Source organism: Ctenocephalides felis, unplaced genomic scaffold (genome assembly GCF_003426905.1).
Source record: "Ctenocephalides felis isolate EL2017-DRISC unplaced genomic scaffold, ASM342690v1 CF-g0.4_SCAFFOLD_01170, whole genome shotgun sequence".
Lineage (NCBI taxonomy): Eukaryota > Metazoa > Arthropoda > Insecta > Siphonaptera > Pulicidae > Ctenocephalides > Ctenocephalides felis.
Window position 1 is genome coordinate 67,062,698 of NW_020537324.1, and position 21,213 is coordinate 67,083,910.

The window sequence follows — 21,213 nt, forward strand, 5'->3', positions numbered from 1 at the left end:
TTGCCAAAACTAACCAGCACATCTCCACGTCAATATGAATCGAATGTTTTTTGAATCATTTAAATCGGTCGATCCATTCTCTTAAAAACTGACATTTTTAGCACTTTTTGCTTCATATCTCTGAAGCCGCTGGATCTGTCTTCGTCAAAAACTAATCAGCACATCTCCTCATCAATAGGAATCAAATCGGTTAATCCGTACGCCCGAAATCGTCGACGAAAAATTATATCCACACATACACACACATACACACACATACACGCACACAAACACTCACACACACACAAATCCATTTTCTCTGAGGTATGCCAAAAGGTTCAGAAACCTCTAAAACGTAAATATATGCAAAACAATTCATTTTCGATTTTTGGACGATTACTATAACTTATATCTTGTATTTATCTAATGGCTTTTCTGCATTTTAATTGATTCTAAATTAATTGAAATATTATGTATTTACTTAATGGCTTTTCTGCATCTTAATTGATTCTAAATTAATGAAACATTGCAAAGGCAACCCTTGATTCAACACATTTGATTTAAGAACTGAAAAAACTCTTTGTAAACTATAACTACCCTCGATAAACTATGAGGCCAATTCTAACGCAAAATAGATCAATTTACGTAAAGGCTATGTTACATTGATACTTCTCATACATAATGGTTCCAGATACTGTCAAAATGTTATGAATTTGCTGTGCGATCAGGCGTTTTACACGTAAAATGCAACTTCAGTCGTACGTTATCAAGCCACATCACAAAGATGCACTTATGATTAGATTTTTTTTGACATTTGTTTTTTAGAATAGGTTTTTTATCTGAAACTTCTGAGTGCGCAGCAACCACATAAGATTTTTGCAGTATTTAGTACCATTTTGTATGTGAAGCGCTGCGTCAGTCACATAGCCTCTTCGTAAATTGATCTATTTTGAGGCAAAATTAGTCCCTAAATATAACTAGACTGAACTACAAGTCTTTTTTCACAATGTTGTTATACAACAAAATCAAGTTTTAATAGCAGAAAATTTATTTATTTAAAATATTTATCTATTTATAACAATTTACAAATCTATTTCATGAGTTATATATTTATTGCAAAACATGGTCGGTATTTTCGTGAATCCAGTCCAAGTAGTAATATACACGAACGTAGACATCTGGCACACCCAAAGCACAGTATTCATAAACCCAGGAAACTATACCGACTTGTTCCAAACCATTTGCACTTTCGTATACCAATGGACCACCAGAATCACCCTGAAATGATAAAAAATAGAAATTTATCAATTAACACAATTACGATTTCATCAACCTAATTAATTGGACAATGCTGCCGCATAACAGACCAATGTTATAGCAAGGCCATGTTACGCTCCAACTTCCATACATTCTGCTACCGAATCATACTGAATACTGTCAAAATGTCATGTATTTGCTGTGCATCCAGGCGTTTTACACATAAACTGCAACGTCACCTGTATGTTATGAAGCTGGGTCAGAAAGAACCTGATATCTAAGATCGTTTCTTTGACATTTGTGCGGTTTCTAGGTTAGGTTTTCTATCTGACAAACTGAGAAAAATGCCTGATTGCACAGCAACCACATGGATTTTGTCAATATTTAGAACCAGGCAGTATGGAAAGTTCTTTATAACATAGCCTTGCCATAACATTGGTCTGTTGTGCGGCAAAATCGGTCCATAAATGATATTGGTTTATAACCGTATAAAATAATCAAAGTGAAATCAGACAGATGCGATTTTTCTTTCAGGCGTATTTACTTTACTCTATATTTGTTACCATAATTGTTCTACAATGTCGATTAATAATAGATTCTAAATTTTTTTTACATATTTGAAAAATTGTGTATTAGTCTGATGAGTTGATTAAATGATCACCTTAGATTTGATCTTACTTTTACAATTTATAACAATTAAAAAGAAGTATGTTTGTCGTATGGCTGATTTATCAGGCTGGATTTCATTTTACTTTCAGTATAATTATGATTTAAATTACATTTTTCCTTAATACAAACTAGAAATTTATTGTTTATTAAGAAATGATGAAATTGACTTCATATTTTTTTATGAAATTATTCTAATTTTGCAATTGTTTTTCAAATAATAACTATCATTTATCTTACCCTGCAAGCACCGACATTAAGTTTGTTGAATCCGCACAACATTCCTGGGTAGATTGTGTTAGATTTAGGTCCAGCATTATGGAATTTTTGGCAATCAGCATTATTGTAGGTCAGAACGTCCATTTTTTGTAAATGATTTGGTAAAACATCACTTGGATACTGCAGTCAATAAAAATCAATATTATAATCGTGAGAAAAATATTATTACATATGATAATTTGCCAAAAAATATAGAATTTTTGGTGTAATAGCAAAATGTCCTGATCAAGTTGTTTGGGATTTTGGATATTTATTTAAAATCGTAATCAGAATTATAAATTAATATGAAGAATATTTGTTGTAAACTGTGTCTCCCTTTCTTTAAATTTTATTACTAAGTAATTTACAAGTTTTTTTAAAGTAGCAACTTGCAAATAAATGCAATTGAGTATGTTTTACGAGAAATATTTGTACTTTGAAAATGAGAATACGACTAAGAACAATAAACTAGTAGAGTAAGCTTCTATATAAAAAATTAACAATAGATGTGAAAAGTAATTGGGCATGGCATCGTCCTTTAAGGCAAATTGCTGGAATTTTTCTTAGCGTTATGAAATATTCTAGGAATTTTCAAATAGATTATCATAAATACTGTAACTTTTATCATTCGTATTTTATAAACAAAATATAAGAGCTTATTGAAAAGTTTATAAACAAATCTCAATCAAGCGGAGTTAGAATGATAAATTTTTTCTCTCTAGGAATTATATAAAGTAAAATGTGAAGTTAAAATTATTTATTTCAAGAATATAGTTCAGCTTTAGAATTTTAACTAGAATTAAAATTAAAATTCGAATCATTTTCGATATTTAAAATATTTTTTTTTTTAATTTTGAAAAAAAAGTTTGGCCTTTTCCAAAAACTAATAATTTTTTCACACTTACGACAAGCAAATCATTCGAATCGGATGCTCCTTTTTTGCAATATCTGTAATTTTTCGTTTTTTTTTGCTCTGTAAACAAAACCAGCATGTCTCCATATCAATAGGAATCGAATGTTTTTTGAAGCTTTTAAATTGGTTGAGCAGTGCTCCATGAAACTTCAACAAAAAAATTCATATATACACATTTTTTCTAAGGTATGCCAAAATGTTCAGAAACCTCTAAAACGCAATGATATGCAAAAATTTTCATTTTTGATTTTTGGTGGATTGCTATAACTTGCCCTTCTCGAATAGTTCTGTATTTACCATGATTGTAAGGGGTATGTTTTTCAAAGTTTTTTTTGGAAAGTTATCAACCAAGAGGTTTTAAGTTAGTTGATCAGAATGGCACGCTAAGCTTTCTTTAGGTCTGATTACTTTTAAAAATTAATATTGTTTTTTTTTTTTCAAAAAAAACTTACTGCGTCTAATCCCCAGCCAGAGAATTTGCATTTGAGATCCCCAGGTGTATCCTTTGAGGCCAAGGCGACTGGTTTCTGGTTAGCATTAAAAGTCAATGGCTTTTTCAACTAAAATAGAGAAAACAAGGTTTTATTTTTGTACTTCAAAATAACATTTTGAATATCAATATTATTGGTCTTAACACAAAGACAACACTCAAATATCCTTATAATAGTCAGGGCTTGATTCTGTAGTACAACAGACCAATGTTATGGCAAGGCTATGTTATGTAGAACTTTTCTTACAAAATCGTTCTAAATATTATCAAAAGCCATTTGGTTGCTGTGCAGTCAGGTGTTTTTCTCAGGTTGACAGATAAAAAACCTAACTTAGAAACCGCACAAATGCCAAAAAAACGATCTTAGATAACAAGGACCTTCTGACCCAGCTTCATAACATACAAGTGACGTTGCAGTTTATGTGTAAAACGCCTGAATGCACAGCAAATACATGATATGTTGACAGTATTTAGGTAATAATTCGGTAGCATAATGAATGCAAGTCGAAGCGTAACATGGCCTTGCCATAACATTGGTCTGTTATTCGGCAGAATCGGTCCCTCAATCTCAATCTCCAAAGGAATTTCTTTTGTAAAATTCATTTTTGTTCATTACTTTTACATATAGGTTAAAACATACCATTTCCAAATAATTTTTTTAACAGTTTTATTATACTGTACCTTCAAAACTGCCACATCATTATCCAAAGTGTTTGGGCTGTACTTTTCGTGATATTTGATGGAAGCAACAGCATGATGTTCTCCACCTTCAGTTAAGTAAAGTGCGCCTGACACAACGGTGAACAGTGATGGAGTTGCTCTGAGATAAATATAAATATAGTTATCAATAATATAATAAATGTAATAATTAATAGTAATAATTAGTAGAGCAGTAAAAAAGTGGATCTAGTAAATTAATCAGCTACGTAGAAAAATTTCAACCACTAATAAACGTGCAATAACAAACAAAGTTGATAGGAAACATCCGATTTTTTAAAGAAGTTAATTTTGCAAATAATTCAATTCTTGTCTAATATATTCCACTTTGCCTTTCCTATAGACAAAAGTGCTTTATTATGTTTCTCAATTTCTGGATTTGGCATTGCTGATAAATTAGATTAAATTGGATTTGGAATTACCAATTTAATATTCACATATCATTTCAATTTTCATCATACCTGCCATATACGCAATGAGCTGCAGTCAGAATGTACGATTCATGAATGATAGAACCACCACAAGTGTGTTTTCCATTGAATCTTAAGGAAATCTGGTGAGGAAATTCACCAAGTTTGGCATCATCACCACCGATGATACGACTCTCCAGAGAAGCCCCTAAATGAATGAAATATATATATTAGAGTGGTCCTTAACACGGACATTTCTTTGCTGCCAAGGTCGCCAATGCTTCCAAATTTTAAAAAAATGAATCTCTAATAATTTTTGCTCTTAATATTAACATTTAGGTAGAGCGCATTCCAATTAAAAGTTTCTTATATTTGTTATTAACGTATGTCATTAAGTGAATTCTTGCGCCATCTGTGATAGTATTCGTGAAATCAAATATTACGACACTTAATGAAAACACTTGTAGCACTTGTAATTTTGATGGCAATTTATTACTGATAATTTGAGTTTCAACATCACCAATTAGATAAATATTTTCCTGCAAAATTAATCTTGATGACCAGATATATATCCAAACCCAAACAACTATCGAACTATATTTAGTAAAATTCCCAGTTATTTCCTATTATATTAGGAATTAACTATATCAGAAATGTGGTTTTTACAATTTTTCTAAAAATTTATCATTTTTCATGGAGCCAATGTCTTTTTTTTAATTTCAAAGAGATATTACGAAATAAAAACTACATTATCCAACTAATGCAAAAAATAAATTTTAATGACACGTTTTTACAAAGAACACACTGTATATAACCTTGATCTGGTATATTAATGTAAATATTCATATGCAAATTGAGTACATCTCGATCCTGTTTTTTTGGGTCATTTCAAGAAACTTTGCTGAAGGAAAAATTTACAATGCAGTTTTTTCTTCAATTTCAATAATATATTTTACAGAAAAAATCTTGGCAAATATCTATTTCTGCCATTTTTTTTACAAAAATTGTTACCACCAAGGTAGCTCGTAGTGTTTTAGAATTCCCTGTGAATTTCTTTGTACTTTTCTTGAATATTCAAGTTTTTCATGAAAATCCTTTAATGAAAGTTTCGCTGGCTCGAAATTTACTTTGGAGCTACTGTTTCTTTGGCGAATTTATTTGAAATTACTGATAAAACGAAAATTGAAAAATGCCTCAATATCAAAATAGTTTGATCCAACCTAATTTTTGATCCCATGTGCAATAATATATTTAATATATAGTTATCAGCGAAAATTAATGAAGGCAATCAACTACTAGGAATTTAACGAATATTACTTTTGTACTCTATTAAATTCACTTTGTATATGTATTAAAAAAAAGTCTAATTTTAAACTGTATCGATCTTGATATATTTTATTAAACTGAACGAATTGAAAATGCAAAAAATCAGAAATTATTGTTCACATTACAAGTTTATAAATTTCATTATATAAATAGATATTTCGGACCAAATAGTAAAATTATAATTATCTTTGAAAAATTGAATTTAATTGGTGACCCTTATTTACTATAACTACAAATAATTATTTTGTTCATATAAAGTATGAGTAAAATTTGTTACTTCAATTTTCCACATTCTTGTAATGTAATCAATAACTGAATTTCTATCCTTTTATCAATTTAATTCGAATAATTTTTAAGTCAACAAAACTTACCTGAGACAAGGCACAATACAGAAACGATAACTGCCAAACGCAACATCTTGACACAGTGATGAAAATATTTCTATATCTTTGAGTTTTATACCATATTTATCTGATACAGAATTTTTTGGTGTTCCATTTTTTAATCCGTTAATCTTTCCAATAATTAATGATAACAAAAGTGATAAGATTTGATTTAATAAAGATTCGTATCAAGCGGACTTTCCAAGTCCGAACTGAATTTTTATTGGAGTTTATTTGTTTATAAATTGTTTATTTGTAAATAAAATTGCGAAGAATTCAAGAATGACATTTTTAATTTAATGGGGGTACTTCTAAATATTTCACTTAATACTATTTTCTTTCGAATCCTGGTGCAGTTGAAATTCTTTTTCTTGAAATTCGCAAATAAAAGGATTTATTAATGTTGGGTCTTTGGGACCTCATTAAATGCAACACCAATGCAAAGGGTAAAGTTTCATACACATAAATTTTTGAACGCTTTCTGAAAAATAAAAATACACAATAATCCATTAAAATACTTTGCCATAAATTTTAAATATTTTTTTACATTGAGCATATGATTATTCTTTCATTTAATTTGAAACTTCAAATATAATTTATGTCTATAGTAAACAGATGATCGAAATATTGGCATTTGTAAACCCTGAAACTTCAAATACTTTTTAGTATAGGAATAGTATTTTACTAAAATTACAAACACATTTAAAATAGAATAAATCAGAGAAATACTAACAATCGATGTATATAATCTTATCAATGACACGTGTCGAATATTGCTTCAACAAAATACAAGATTTTGCATAATCATTACCTTAATAAAAATGTGTATTTGATAACATCTTGTTAGATTTTTTTAAATCGTTTTAAATTATTGATCTATAATAACTTTATCAACAAATTTTAATAACTATTTAACTATTTCGATATCTCTATAAATATATTTCTATATTTTTACTCGAGAATTCCAAAATTAACACTATTTTGTCGTCGGACCGGAGCCGAGTGGAAAGGGTTAAATATATTTTATCACTTATTTTGCCTATATGATTTTTTTAGAGAGCATTACAGACAAATAGTGAATATGTAGTTAATATATATACAGGGTGTCCCAGAACTCAACGTTAAGCCAATCATAACTATCATGAAAAAAATGGACAAAAAAAAATTCCATATAGATTGAAAATTATGAGCTTTTAAGTGCAACCCAAAGCTTTGGTCAGTTTTGATCCTTTTTTTGGTTATTCCGAATGATTTTCAAAAATTTTATTTGTTTAAGCTTTGAATCACATTGAAAAATAGTGACTTATTGTAAAAATAGCGTCTTTTGAAAACTGGTTGACTTTGATAAATACTCCTTAAAAAAAGTGCACTAAAGTTTGTTGACAAGTTCTATCAAAATGGTAAAGTACTTGATAATAGTTTTATAAAAGATTCTGGTTTTGTTTTTACTAATATTCAATTAAAAATTTGCAAATCATAATGTTATCACTAAAAATGTTTCTTATTTTTTAATATAAGAAATCCAAACATAATATTCACATATCATTCTATTAGTAATAAAACAAATTGTATATTTTTTGCATTTATTTAACGTAATACTGAATTTAATGGTTTTAACTTAAATATACTTGTAAATATCACATATGTTGATTGACTTATGTCATCACTTCATCTATAACATAAATTAGTAGGAATAGTTTTATAGAATATTTTATCATAGAATTACAAAAATAAGTTTGGTAGTGATTAAAATCAACTTGTCAGTTTGTCATACAAAGGAACAGCATTCTATGCTTTATCTATCTATCTATGGTTTTTATTCACATTGCAGTTAACTGAATCTTATAAATATGTCAATATGATAAATTTTGCTATTTTTTCAATTAATTTATTCTGAGTTGTTCAATAGAACATTATCAGTATGTTGATGGATCCAATCCAAATAATAGTATACTCGGGCATATACATCTGGTACTCCCAAAGCACAATATTGCCAAGCCCATGATACAACTCCTACTTGAACCAATTTTCCATTTTCTTCGGCAACAAGAGGACCACCAGAATCACCCTGAAAATAATAATTAATTATTATTTTTAATTGTTTTTGTTTTCTTCAAATATTTTGCTAAAATTAATTCATTTTATAAAGCAAATTAATTCGAAACTAAAATACTGACCAGTTTCGAAAGTTCTATTAAAATTTATTATTAATAAAATAATAATTACCCTGCATGCTCCGATGTTGAGCTTATGATAAGCGCACAGCATTCCTGGTTTGATAATATCACCTGAAGCTTTTGGCTTTAGTGGCCCATTTTCATGAAATTTTTCACAAATGCTGTTTTCGTATGTAATAGCCATCATTTTCTTCAGAATATCCGGAATCTCGCCATCAGGGTACTAGAATTATTACATACGATTTTTTAAAACACTCATGTGGAGATATTGTCGAAAATAAAGATATTTCGTGGAATATTACATTTTTTCAGAAATTATGGTAAATTTTGTTATTATATTTTTATTTATAATCCAGAACTTTACTTCGACTTATTAACTATATTTTTATTCAAAATAATAGTTTATTGTTATTATTTAACTATCATATATTTATTGGTCAAGTCGTCAGTTTTCACTATTTTGTTGCAAGGCTATAACAAAAAAGTTTGGCAAAAGTTTAAATACTCATGTTAAATCCTTATTTAAAAATACCGATTAAATTTAATATGAAGTATTTTATTAATGTTTATTTTCCGCCGATAATTGTTGAATGCTTATTGCTTATTTTCAAAAAAAAAAACAGTTAACACTGCGACTTAAGACATTTTTTTGCCTTGCAAAAAAGTGAAAATTTACTTAACCTACTTATTGACTGGGATACCAGAATAAGGGACCGATTTTGTCGCATAACAGACCAATGTTATGGCAAGGCTCTGTTATGAAGAGCTTTCCATACAAATTCATTCTAAATATTGACAAATGCCATGCGGCTACTGTGCAGTCAGGCGATTTTCTCAGGTCAGATAGAAAACATAATTTACAAAACCGCACAAATGTCAAAAAAACAATGTTAGATAATAGGGTCTTTCTGACCCAGCTTTATAACATACGAGTGACATTGCAGTTTATGTGCAAAACGCCTGAATGCACAGCAAATACATGACATTATGACAGTATTCAGTATGATTTAGTAGAATAATGTATGGAAGTTGGAGCGTAACATGGCCTTGCCATAACATTGGTCTGTTGTGTAGCAGAATTGGTCCTTAAGTCAAACAATGATAGTGAAGCAATATTTTCAATTTTAATATTTTTATAAAAAAAAGTAATTACCGCAGTTAATCCCCAGCCAGATAGTTGCACAGTTTCTCCTCCGATGGTGTCTTCCTTAGGGAGTGCTATTGTTTTTTTGTTGTTATCGAAAGTAATTGGTGTTTTCAGCTGAAAGATAAATATTAACATAGTTGAATTTACAAATATTCTAAATTGTTTAACAAAACAAGGTGTATGGAAATCGATTATCTTCATTTTGTGTCAATAGGGCTTCTATGGGAGAGGAATAATGATTTTACCTTCAAAATGGCAAAAAATCATTGTACAAAACATATTTTACCCAAATTGGAGCATTTCAACTATGGAAATTAAAGCTTCCAATTTCATGCAAAAATAATGGATTTCTTTTTACTTCACCTTATAACCCTTTCCACTCGGATGCTGCCGCTGCAGCGACAAAATAGTATTAGTTTTGCAATTCACGAGTGGGAAGGATTAAAAGAAAAGAATATGAAAATAAAGTTAGGAGATAATATGAGATAATTGGATATAATATAAATTAACTTTTTGAAAACTGGATGTTGACGTAGTTCAATTTGACTATATGTATTTGATTTAATGAGCTGCTTGAACTTCTAGTCGTCAATTATTTTGTAATTAATTAAAGGCGAAGCAAATGGCTAAATTTAGTTGTCATCAATCAAATCTACATCTACGATGTGATGTATTTTATGTTTACAAAAATTACCTTGATTACTGCAATATCGTTGTGCATTGTCTCTGGACTATATTTGTCATGATAAGTAATCTTGTCTACTTGATGTACTTCACCTCCTTTCGTAAGCGATACCGAACCAGCAACAACGGTAAATTTAGTGACATCATCATCCCTGAAAAAAAAATTATAAATGATAACACAATATAAAGGAATTTTTTGTGTGTTGAGTTTTCTGGTACAATTTTATTTTTCTTACCTTCCTTCAACGCAATGTGCAGCCGTCAAAATATACAATGAATGCAAAATTGAGCCTCCACATGTGTGTCTGCTTTGGAATCTCAATGAGATCTGGTGAGGATATTCTCCATCTTTTGCATCTTCTCCACCGATGATACGATTTTCTAATGAAGCCCCTAGAAAAAATACAAATTATTAAAATATAATTATAGAATCAACACGATTTCTTCAAAACTGATGACCCTAAACTCCGCAACTAATGTCGAGGAGTGTTAGTTTAGTGATGTGATGTTAATGCTTACCAAAACTGAGAGCCACCAAACAACTGAACACTACTAACTTATACATTTTCTTTTAATTTCTTCTATTTCTATTTTAACTATGAGATGGAAAACTTCAATTGCTCTCTACTTATAAGAAAATTTTCGATCTTTATCAATAAATTATAGTTGATAAGCGTTTGGCAATTCTGAGGGTTTTTTCGCATCATGCGAGATAAGAAATCGCGTGCCTCCTTCGTAATCATTTTAATCGAATCAAAAATTAAAAATATAATCGATAATCAGGTATCTCTTGGGAAAATCCGTTAATCTTTGATTAGAATATGTTTTATGATGGATATTAATAGAATTATCATTTGAAATTCGATGAATTTAAATAATTTTATGAAATTTGTTCTAGAGAATTTGGATGATCGTGTTTATTCACAGAACATGTCACATGCTACCAAATTATATTATAGTAATATATAAAAATATAATATACGTAATTATATAATTTTTTTCACTAAACTTTATATATAATATTTTGTTTTTTTATAATGTTTCTTATTGCTACTTGAATAATACATAAGATTTTTGAGTCTATATATATATATATATATATATATATATATATACTAGCTGGCCCGACAGACGTCCTGTACACACGTTCACAATTCAAAAATTCGTTTTTTTTAATATCATATTATAATATGAACCGTTTTGATGAAAGTCATTATTATTATTTTTTGCAATATTTATTGGCATTCTATACCGAGTATATTAGGGTGGTCCTTAATGTGGACATTTTCGAATTTCCTTGCTCCCAAGGGCTCAAATGGTTCCAAATTGATAAAAAACAATTCTCTGAAAGTATTAGCTCTTAGTATTGTCTTTTAGATAGAGCGCAATTCAATCAAAGTTTTGTATGGAAATAGCATGAACAAATTTTCAAAAATTTTGCAGAGCGCCGAATTTTCAATAAAAAATGACACTAATTTTCGCTTTTAATTCATTTATCGCTAAGTCATACCTACATTTTTTTTTAATTTTCAAAATTTTTTTCATGCTATTTCCATACGAAGTTTGATTGAATTGCGCACTATCTAAAAGTTAATATTAAGAGCTAAAACTTTCAGAGAACTGTTTTTTATCAATTTGGAACCATTCGAGCACTTGGGAGCAAGGAAATTCGAAAATGTCCACATTAAGGACCACCCTAGTGTATATATGTATAAACATCAATGTAAGTGATTAAACGTAAGAACTGCCTTAATAAAATGACTCAGTTTCCCACATTCAACTCAATTTAAATGTATCTCATTTCCTATAACAGCTCTGTATTTGTTTGATTTTAATTATTTGCATTTCAAGAAGTCATGATATTTTTAATGTTCTAACCACTGAAGTGACATCAACATAATGAAAAATGGTTTTTCCAAATTTTTTCCCTAAATGATCATTTTTTGTCCTGATCACTAATTTGTAGTCATTGCATAAGCCAAACTTTCTGGGAATGTGGACGTTTAAATGGTATAACTGAATCAAAAGTATTTATTTATATATCTATCAGTTTATCACTTCGTATTTTATATTGGTAATAATTAACTCTTTCCACTCGCGAATTCCGGAATTCATATGTATAAATATATAATTTATATATATAAATGAATAAAATTTCTTTGATATTACAATTTAGTTTATTTTGTTTATGCATATTATTTTATGAGATATATTTATAATAAATATTTTATTCAGAATTGTTCAATAAAACATTATCCGTGTTTTTGTGAATCCAATCCAAGAAGTGATATACTCTTGCATAGACATCTGGTACTCCTGTGCCACATGGAATACCAAAAGACACCACTCCGACAACAACTGGTCCATCAGGTTCTCGAACGATCAGAGGACCACCGGAATCACCCTAAAAAATTGAAATTTAACTAACCAATTTATCTATAAAATATGATATTCGTCCAACTCAAATTATTCTGCAAACAAATCATTGCATTAACTCATATCATTTGTAGTTTATCAATAACAATTCATTTACCATGCATACACCGATGCCCAGTTTCCGGAAAGCACACAGCATTGTTTCAGTTATATCATTTTGTCTAGAAGTTTTATTTTTGATTGGTCCTTGATTGAGAAATTTTTGGCAAATGCGACTTTCGTATGAGATACCCATCATTTTTTGTAAATGATCTGGTATTTGACCAAATGGAGTCTGTCAATAGAAACAAAAAATAAACTACGTTAATTTTGGGGATACTTTTCAATTAACCAAATTGAATACTATTAGGTTTTCTTTATTTTTCAAGATTTCAAAATTATATTTGCAATTTACTCACAGTTTGGCCCCAACCAGAAACTTCAACAGTCTCTCCGCCCATGGTGTCTTCTTTTGGAAGAGCTATAGGTTGCTTTGTTTCATCAAATGTTATGGGAGTTTTCAACTAAAATTTAAACCAAAGAAAAAAATAATAAGTTACTAACTAGTTGGTATTGGTATTTTGCCTTGAGGCAAGTTACATGAACTTCCCGATACGTGTAAATAATCAATAAAATAAAAAGTAATTTATTAGTGATTAAAAGTATTCCGGGTGGATTTATTACACATATTTCAAAACGAACGAACACGTTAACTCGGAGTATTTTCTAAAAGCAAATTTTCACAAATCAATGATTTTTATAATTGAACCAGTTTCCGTAGGCCTGGTGCAATGGAATGGTTTAGTATGTTTATTAAGACCAAGTACTCCATCGTTATGCCAGGTAAATCGTCTAATTTTAATTTGAACAAACGTCAAAAAGCTACTCCTATTCTCAAACTTTGTTCAATTTTTAAAATTAAACTACTTGTCGTAAGGCCGCAATATTTCAGTAAGTTCTATAAGACCATGATATATATCTGAAATGATGATATATATTTGAAACTGTTTTTGAAGCAAGATCCTATACTGTTAACTCTCACTTGTTCTGCAAATTGAGCACAAGCTTTACACAATTGTATTTAACAATTATTTATTCGAATTTAACAAAAACATCTATAAAACGTTTTTACTAAAGCGGTACAAGTAGCTATTAAGCTTAATCTTTGAAGTGTGAAATTAAATCTTCTAGTAATATAAATAAAATTAAGTAAGAAAACAATTCAGAATCATATTAATACCTTTAAGCTTACAGCTTAACCCAAAATATTAATAGAAGCTTTACAACTCACTTTTTTATTTACATTTTTAATTGCTTTAAAAGATTTTAAAGGTTTGCTTAATTAACTCATTAATTCTATTTAACATTACCAAATGATATAATATATAATTATCATAAAATATATACGGGGTACGACTTGAGCAACCAAATAGGATTTATATGAATGTTGGATCGTTCTTTAAAAATTCGAGTTCCGTATAAAATAGTCATAATCGAGCGAATTACTGAATAATAGCGAAAATCAATCAATTATTTTATGAACTTATTATTCAATCCTAAAAGATATTATATCATTATGTGTTTTCTTTAAAATTAGATTGAAGAATGTTCACTAGAGTAAATGGAAACTCTACTTCTATTGTATTAGAAATTTCAGAATGGAATTATCAAAAATTTAGCGGTTCTTGTTGATCATGATCGATTTTCCTTATTAACCAGAGATAAATAATATAAGGATAAAATTCAATTCATACCTTAAGAATGGCAACATCATAGCCTTTGAAAGCAGCAACATATTTTTTGTGATAAGTAATTTTTGCTATTTCATGTACATCTCCTCCTTGTGAGAGCAGCACCGAACCGGCAACCACGGTGAACAAATCGATATTGGCATCCCTTCAATATAAATGTATTAATTTTAAAATCATTTTAATTGATAATTAAATTTAAATATAATTATTTTATATTTTACCTTCCATAAACGCAATGTGCTGCTGTTAAAATGTACAAAGAATGTAAAATTGAGCCACCGCATGTGTGTCTGCCTTGGAATCTCAAAGAAATTTGGTGTGGATATTCACCTAATTCTGCATCTTCACCGCCGACGATTCGGTTGTCTAAAGCAGCTCCTAAAATGTAAGGAAAAGACACTTTTTAGGTCTTGTTAGTAAAGGATCTCATAAAATGCACCTATTGTAATTATCAGAAAAATGCTTTCAAGTAATGCGAACAAAGTGTTAATAAAAATCATACAAATTTAAAATAATACATTTATAAAATCTCACCTAAGCTAAGTGCCACTAAACAGCTGAGAACTAACAACTTTAACATTTTGAATTCTTAAAACACTAATAATTCTCAAGCTAAACTATCGAGCATCTCAAAAGATCTTATTTATATAAGAAAATTCTCAATTCTTATCAATAAGTGCGTGCTACTTATTAGGATTTTTTAATTTTGCAATAGATTCAATATAATATAACGTGCATTTTTACTAATTAAAACGTAGATGGCAAATTGAAATTGAAATTGAAACCAATCACAAAAGCACATTGCAATTCTGATAACAATTTTTGTAAATTCAATTGTTATAATGATAAATTTTTAGATAAATATTTGAAACTACTCCTCGTATTATTTTAATACGTTAATTTAGTATTTGTATTAATTTAATATTTAAGAAAGAATTTTGGTTTTCCAAACATTATTTACTTACTTTTTTCTGGTATTGACAAATATAGTCGAGTAATTGGAATACATTTGATACTGTAAAATTTACTATATACAAGTTTTATGCAATTTTTGATCACTGAAATAAATGAAACCCATTCAAACATTTTTCAATTTATATTGGTGGTTTATTTATACATCTATTCATCTCATATAATTAAATAGAAATTATATAAAAATAATTGTAGATCAATACCACGCTCGTATGTCGAATCTCTCGTTTCTTGAAGCATTTTTTTCCAACATTGAAATGCCATTAAATCATTTCAGCACTGTGATTTTTTTAAGTTCAATATTAAAAAAGCTATTTTTTAATACATATATTATATATACCAAATATAATTAATTAATTAAATACATATAATGATTAATTTAATACATATATTATATATACCAAATTTGTTATTTGTATCCGTCTGTCTGTTTGCTTGGCTAATTTTCAGAACTACTGGACCAATTTTGACGAAACTTAGGCTAATTTTATTTAGTATCGTGTTTATTTTATCTTATCTTTCTCGATATTTAGTCTTCGTGAAATTGAAAAAAAAAAAGTTAATTAGGTCGGTTTTTGCAATTTTATCTGATCTTATTTTAATTCAAAATATTTTAATAATTTTATATACATTTTTATATCTTATTAATATTATCTTATTTTATTTCAAACTATTTTTACTATTTTTTACCTTAAGCAATATTTATAAATAATTATAAATTAAATACCTTAGTGCTAAATATTTAGATTTACATTAAAATTGATCAATTATTTGTAGGTTATTTCATTTAGTTAATAACGTTGATAGTAGATTTTTTCCCTAAAATGAATATATAGATTGGATTTTTAAATTCTCAAATATATATTTATTAATATCTATTGAAAGAGAGTTAAATTGTTTTAGCACAAGAACACCAAATATTTTATATACAAAATTCTGTCAGTAAAGCTCATACAAAATACAGAAAATGAATAAGAAATAAAACAAAAATGTTAAAGTAAAAGTTAACTTTTTTGTTAAATTCTTGATCAATGAAATAGTATGTTCATCTGCAGATATATAAATTAACTTCCATATTATATAAATTAACTACTATATAATATACATATATAAATTACATTCTTGAATTGAGACTTGAATTTTTTACCATTTTTTTTTTATTCACAATTGTAGTTGTTTTTTCATTCGTTATAAATAATATTAACAATATTTTAATGATAATAATATAAACTTAACTATTTTCTTATAAATAATTTCTTATAAATAATAACTAAGTTATTTCATTTTCAATCTTCTTGATTACTTAAATCAAGTGGTAATTTTCTCTTCAGTCTGCGACGGTAGTTTTCTGTTAGTAAGAATTCTTATTAACTAATTACTAGCAAACTTAAGTTTGCTAGTGAATTTCAACAATTTGATATTTTTAACTTCTCGTAGGGTAAGTTATAGTAATCGCAAAAAAATCGAAAATGAAAATTTTTATATATCTATACGTTTCAACACTTTCTGAACATTTTGTCATACCTGAAAAAATGGATGCATGTGTGTGTGTGCGGATACAAATTTCCGTCGACGATTTTGGGAACACCGATCAACCGGTTTGAATAATTCAAAAAACATTGTACTTGTATTGACGAGATGAAGAACTGATTAAATTTTTGGGAAGGCAGTTCCAGCGGTTATGGAGTCTCAATAAAAATAAGTTAAAAAAATGTAATTTGGCGGTCAAAAATGTTTATTGGGTATATGTACGACAAATTATCAGATATTTTATAGAGATTTTGATAATGTGTACACATTTTGTGTAATTTTTTTTGGGTTCCGTACCAAGATTTTTATTTTTTATTTTTTTTATTATCTCTTTTATTTACAACTGTCCAGTAAAGGACATTCAATAAATTTGATGAATTTACAATAGTCGGCCGAAAAGGAACATTGTATACTACAAGGGCATATTGGAAAAAACAACTCAGTAGTTGTTTTTCCATTCGATATAAAATTCACAATATTTTATTGATAATTATATAATTTTAACTATTTACTTATTAAATTTTTTTATAAATAATGATTAAGTTATTTCCATTTTTTATCAGGAGGGTTGATGGCTTAAATCCTGTGGCGCTTTTCTTTTCAATCTTCTTGGATAGTTCTCTGTTATCAAGGTGTTTGCTAATGAATTTGGGTGACTGATTAGCTTGTTTCTATACTTGTGTGCTGTTTTAGTTATTACTTCATTTATGGTAGGTGTATACGTGTCGACATGAATTAACCAGTTGGGAACATATTTTGGGGCTCCTAAGGCAATTTTCAAAAATTTGCTTTAAGGCACGATGCCATGCATCCCACTAGTTATTTAATAGTTCAAATCATATTCTTCTTCACGATCAAAAATAGTATAATTTGTTTGTTTATTTATCCAATTCAAGTAATAATAAACTCGGGCATAAACATCAGGAACGCCCAACGCGCAATATCTCCATACCCAGGAAACAACACCAATTTGCACTGGCCCTCTTCTTGTATCTAATATTAAAGGACCACCCGAATCGCCCTGAAATAGAAAAATATAAACATCAAGTACTGTTTTTAATCGTTTTGATCTGCATTTCATTGCTATCTGAATTATATTTTCCTATCACGCACGTCTTACAATGTTATTAATGGCTAGAGGAAACATTATAAGAAATCAAATGCAAATTGTTAATTAAAACAATTACTCAGTTGGTATAATTCTGCATAAATAGTAGGTACGTACCTTGCAGGCGCCCACGCTGTGCATGTTGAATGCGCAAAGCATACCCGGATAAATGGTGCTCGGCTGCTGGAACGAGTTCCGGTTCCGATTGTGGAGTTTTTGACATACAGAGTTACTGTATGTGAAGACGTCCACTTTTTGCAAATTATCCGGCAAGGTATTATTCGGATACTGAAAAAAAATATATAATAGTTGTTTATGGCATCGTGCCTTAAGGCGAATTCCCGTACCGTATCGAAATGTTCGAGGAATATTAAATATTTTCAAATAGACTATTATAAATACTGAAACATTGTCTAATATTTTATAAGAATGACACACTAGACATGCACACACACATCCATTTTTTCTGAGATATGCCAAAATGCTCATAAACCTACAAAACGTGAAGATTGCAAAAATTTTCATTTTCGATTACTCCATTACTATAACTATCCTACGAGAAGTCATTTATATAAATACAGCGGTACCCTGACATAGTAGATCAATATCACGCTTGTATGTCGAATCGCTCGTATCTCGAAGCAATTTTTCCCAACATAGAAATGCCATCAAATTGATCCAGCACTGTGATTTATTTTAAGTTTCTTGAATATGAAAACGCTTTAATTTAAGAGTTATGCCCTAGTCTTTGGACCCAAGTTTATCGTTACTATTAGAGTGATCATACGTCCCGGTTTGGTCGGAACAGTACCAGATTTTCATCTTGTGTCCCGTGTTTTTCGAAGAGTAATATTTGTCCCGAATTTAGCTCTTCTGTCCCATATTATCCCGGGGTTTCGAACAGTAATGGATGAAAACTGAAGCTTTGCTATTACTTAGTAATAAAATTTTTAACTACTATCAAATATCTGAAAATGTTACGTACAAATAGTATGCTTATAGAAAACAATAGGTTATGAATGAGAAAAGACGGCTCATCTTCACATTCATAATTTTGAACTTTTATTTTCAATTTTAAATTAACAAAAATTGTGTAAATGAATTTTTTGACTGCCTGGAATAACTGCTAATTATTTTTAAATAAATATGAAGAAAATTAAACAATATTTTATAAAAAGTTTAAAAGCTAAAGTTCCTAATCAGTTATTCTGATTAAAAAAAATTATTTATTTAAAAAAGATAGAACTTTATTGGATCCTTAAATAGTATTTGTAGTTTTTAAATGTTAATAAATTTTTCACCATACCATGGGGGTATGGGAGGGAGCCATTCTGGATTAGCATAACTAAAAATTACCATCCCGATTTTTACTTAAAAAAATATGGTAACCTTATTACTACACAATTAATATTCTTCATAATTAATAGGGTAGGTCGGGGCACAAAGATCCAATTTGAGTTTGAGCAATTATATTATATTATATTGTGAAAACCAAACCAATTATATCACATCAAATCGCACATATCAAACAAACAACTATCTGACCATTATCTGACTATGTTCCAGCTAATTCATCATTGTAGAAAGTTGTTTTTTTTTCCAAAAATTGGTCTTTTTTACCCTTCTATAGCCGAGTTAAATTGAGACTACCGGGCAGCAAACATGTCCACTGCCTTATTTTAATTTTAAAGGAACTTTTATATTTTTAAAAATGTATATAACTTATATGAAGTTCCTCATTCCTTTAAAATTAAAATAAGACAGTGGACATGTTTGCTGCCCGGTAGTCTCAATTTACCCCGGCTATAGGGTAAAAAAGACCAATTTTTGGTAAAGTTTTTAAAAGACCAATTTTTATATAAACGTACTCTAAAATTTTATAAAAATTCGTTACGCGTGGTTACGCATTTTATAACACGTATAAATTTATATAATAGACATCTTAGTCTTTATATTAATATTATTATTTATAAAGCCATAATAATAATCACCATTATTTTTTTTCATTCTTACCGACATGAGCCCCCATCCAGAGAATTTTGCCATCAAACCTTTAGGCGTATCTCTCATGGTCAAAGCTATCGGTTGCTGGTATTTTCCAAAAACGATCGCTTTTTTCAACTAGAATTATTAAGAAAAAAAACTTTTCTTGGCAATATGAAATAATAAACTCACATGTTTGTTATGATTGCGAAAGACAACAAAATTAATTTCTGTTTGAACAAAAATAAAATTTTGAATGAATCTTCCTGTAGGTATATGAAGAGCTATTTTGAAAATAACTTTTTCAATATTAATTAAATGAAGTAAATTTATAGATATACCTTAATAACAGCAACATCGTGGTTTAGCGATCTGGGAGTGTATCTTTTAGGATAAACGATAGATTCTACTTCATGATGATTACCTCCTTTATATAGAAAACTTGATCCGGCCACAACAGTAAATTTTTTAGGCCTGTTTCTATAAGTGTTATTGCTAGTGTTAATTGTGTTTCTTTATAAAATAAGCTTATTATTAACTTTTATTTTTATCATACTCAAAAAATTTAATAATCACAATTTATGTAGTCCACACCATACCTTCCATAAACACAATGCGCTGCTGTTAAAATATAATAAGCGTCGATAATAGATCCTCCACAAGTATGCTTTTTATTATAACGTAAAGAAATTTGATGTGGAAATTCAGCAATTCTGGCTTTTTCGCCTCCAACTACCCTTCCATCTAATATATCTAATAACAGGCACTGAGCATTTGGCACTATTTATTTAAGAAAAAAAAAACAAATTTAAAAATAATCTATTTTTTTAATAATATAGTAACAATCAGATTATTTTGCCTATGCAAACTCACCATTAATTATAGCAATAGTTGTTATTATTAGTAAATACATCATTATAACTAATTCTAAAATGAATATATTATTTAAATAATTTTAAAATATGTATTAAATAGTAAAAATTCTTTTTTGTCTTTATTTCACAACTATATTCACTAATTTTTAAAATTCTCATAATAAAAAACATC

The 21,213-nt window shown here is 28.7% G+C and overlaps 3 protein-coding genes across 3 annotated transcripts; all 3 read right to left on the minus strand.

The window, feature by feature from the left end:
- Window positions 1–1,074: 1,074 nt before the first annotated feature.
- On the minus strand, window positions 1,075–15,215 carry LOC113367565 (serine protease 53-like). The gene is made up of 17 exons (XM_026609162.1): window positions 15,108–15,215; window positions 14,795–14,951; window positions 14,577–14,718; window positions 13,242–13,346; window positions 12,941–13,117; window positions 12,637–12,811; window positions 10,644–10,800; window positions 10,418–10,559; window positions 9,730–9,837; window positions 8,626–8,799; window positions 8,354–8,467; window positions 6,388–6,457; window positions 4,742–4,898; window positions 4,245–4,383; window positions 3,526–3,633; window positions 2,143–2,301; window positions 1,075–1,257 (listed from the first exon to the last, which is right to left on the minus strand). Exons 1-17 carry the CDS (start codon window positions 15,151–15,153, stop codon window positions 1,090–1,092), a joined length of 2,298 nt encoding a protein of 765 aa, XP_026464947.1. The 5' UTR covers window positions 15,154–15,215; the 3' UTR covers window positions 1,075–1,089.
- On the minus strand, window positions 8,259–11,014 carry LOC113368208 (chymotrypsin-2-like). The gene is made up of 6 exons (XM_026609775.1): window positions 10,927–11,014; window positions 10,644–10,800; window positions 10,418–10,559; window positions 9,730–9,837; window positions 8,626–8,799; window positions 8,259–8,467 (listed from the first exon to the last, which is right to left on the minus strand). Exons 1-6 carry the CDS (start codon window positions 10,970–10,972, stop codon window positions 8,288–8,290), a joined length of 807 nt encoding a protein of 268 aa, XP_026465560.1. The 5' UTR covers window positions 10,973–11,014; the 3' UTR covers window positions 8,259–8,287.
- A 2,683-nt stretch (window positions 15,216–17,898) lies between the features above and the next one.
- LOC113367566 (chymotrypsin-1-like) lies at window positions 17,899–21,079 on the minus strand. Its single transcript, XM_026609163.1, has 6 exons — window positions 21,040–21,079; window positions 20,766–20,946; window positions 20,508–20,646; window positions 20,197–20,304; window positions 18,301–18,471; window positions 17,899–18,096 (listed from the first exon to the last, which is right to left on the minus strand). Exons 1-6 carry the CDS (start codon window positions 21,077–21,079, stop codon window positions 17,899–17,901), a joined length of 837 nt encoding a protein of 278 aa, XP_026464948.1.
- Window positions 21,080–21,213: the final 134 nt, after the last annotated feature.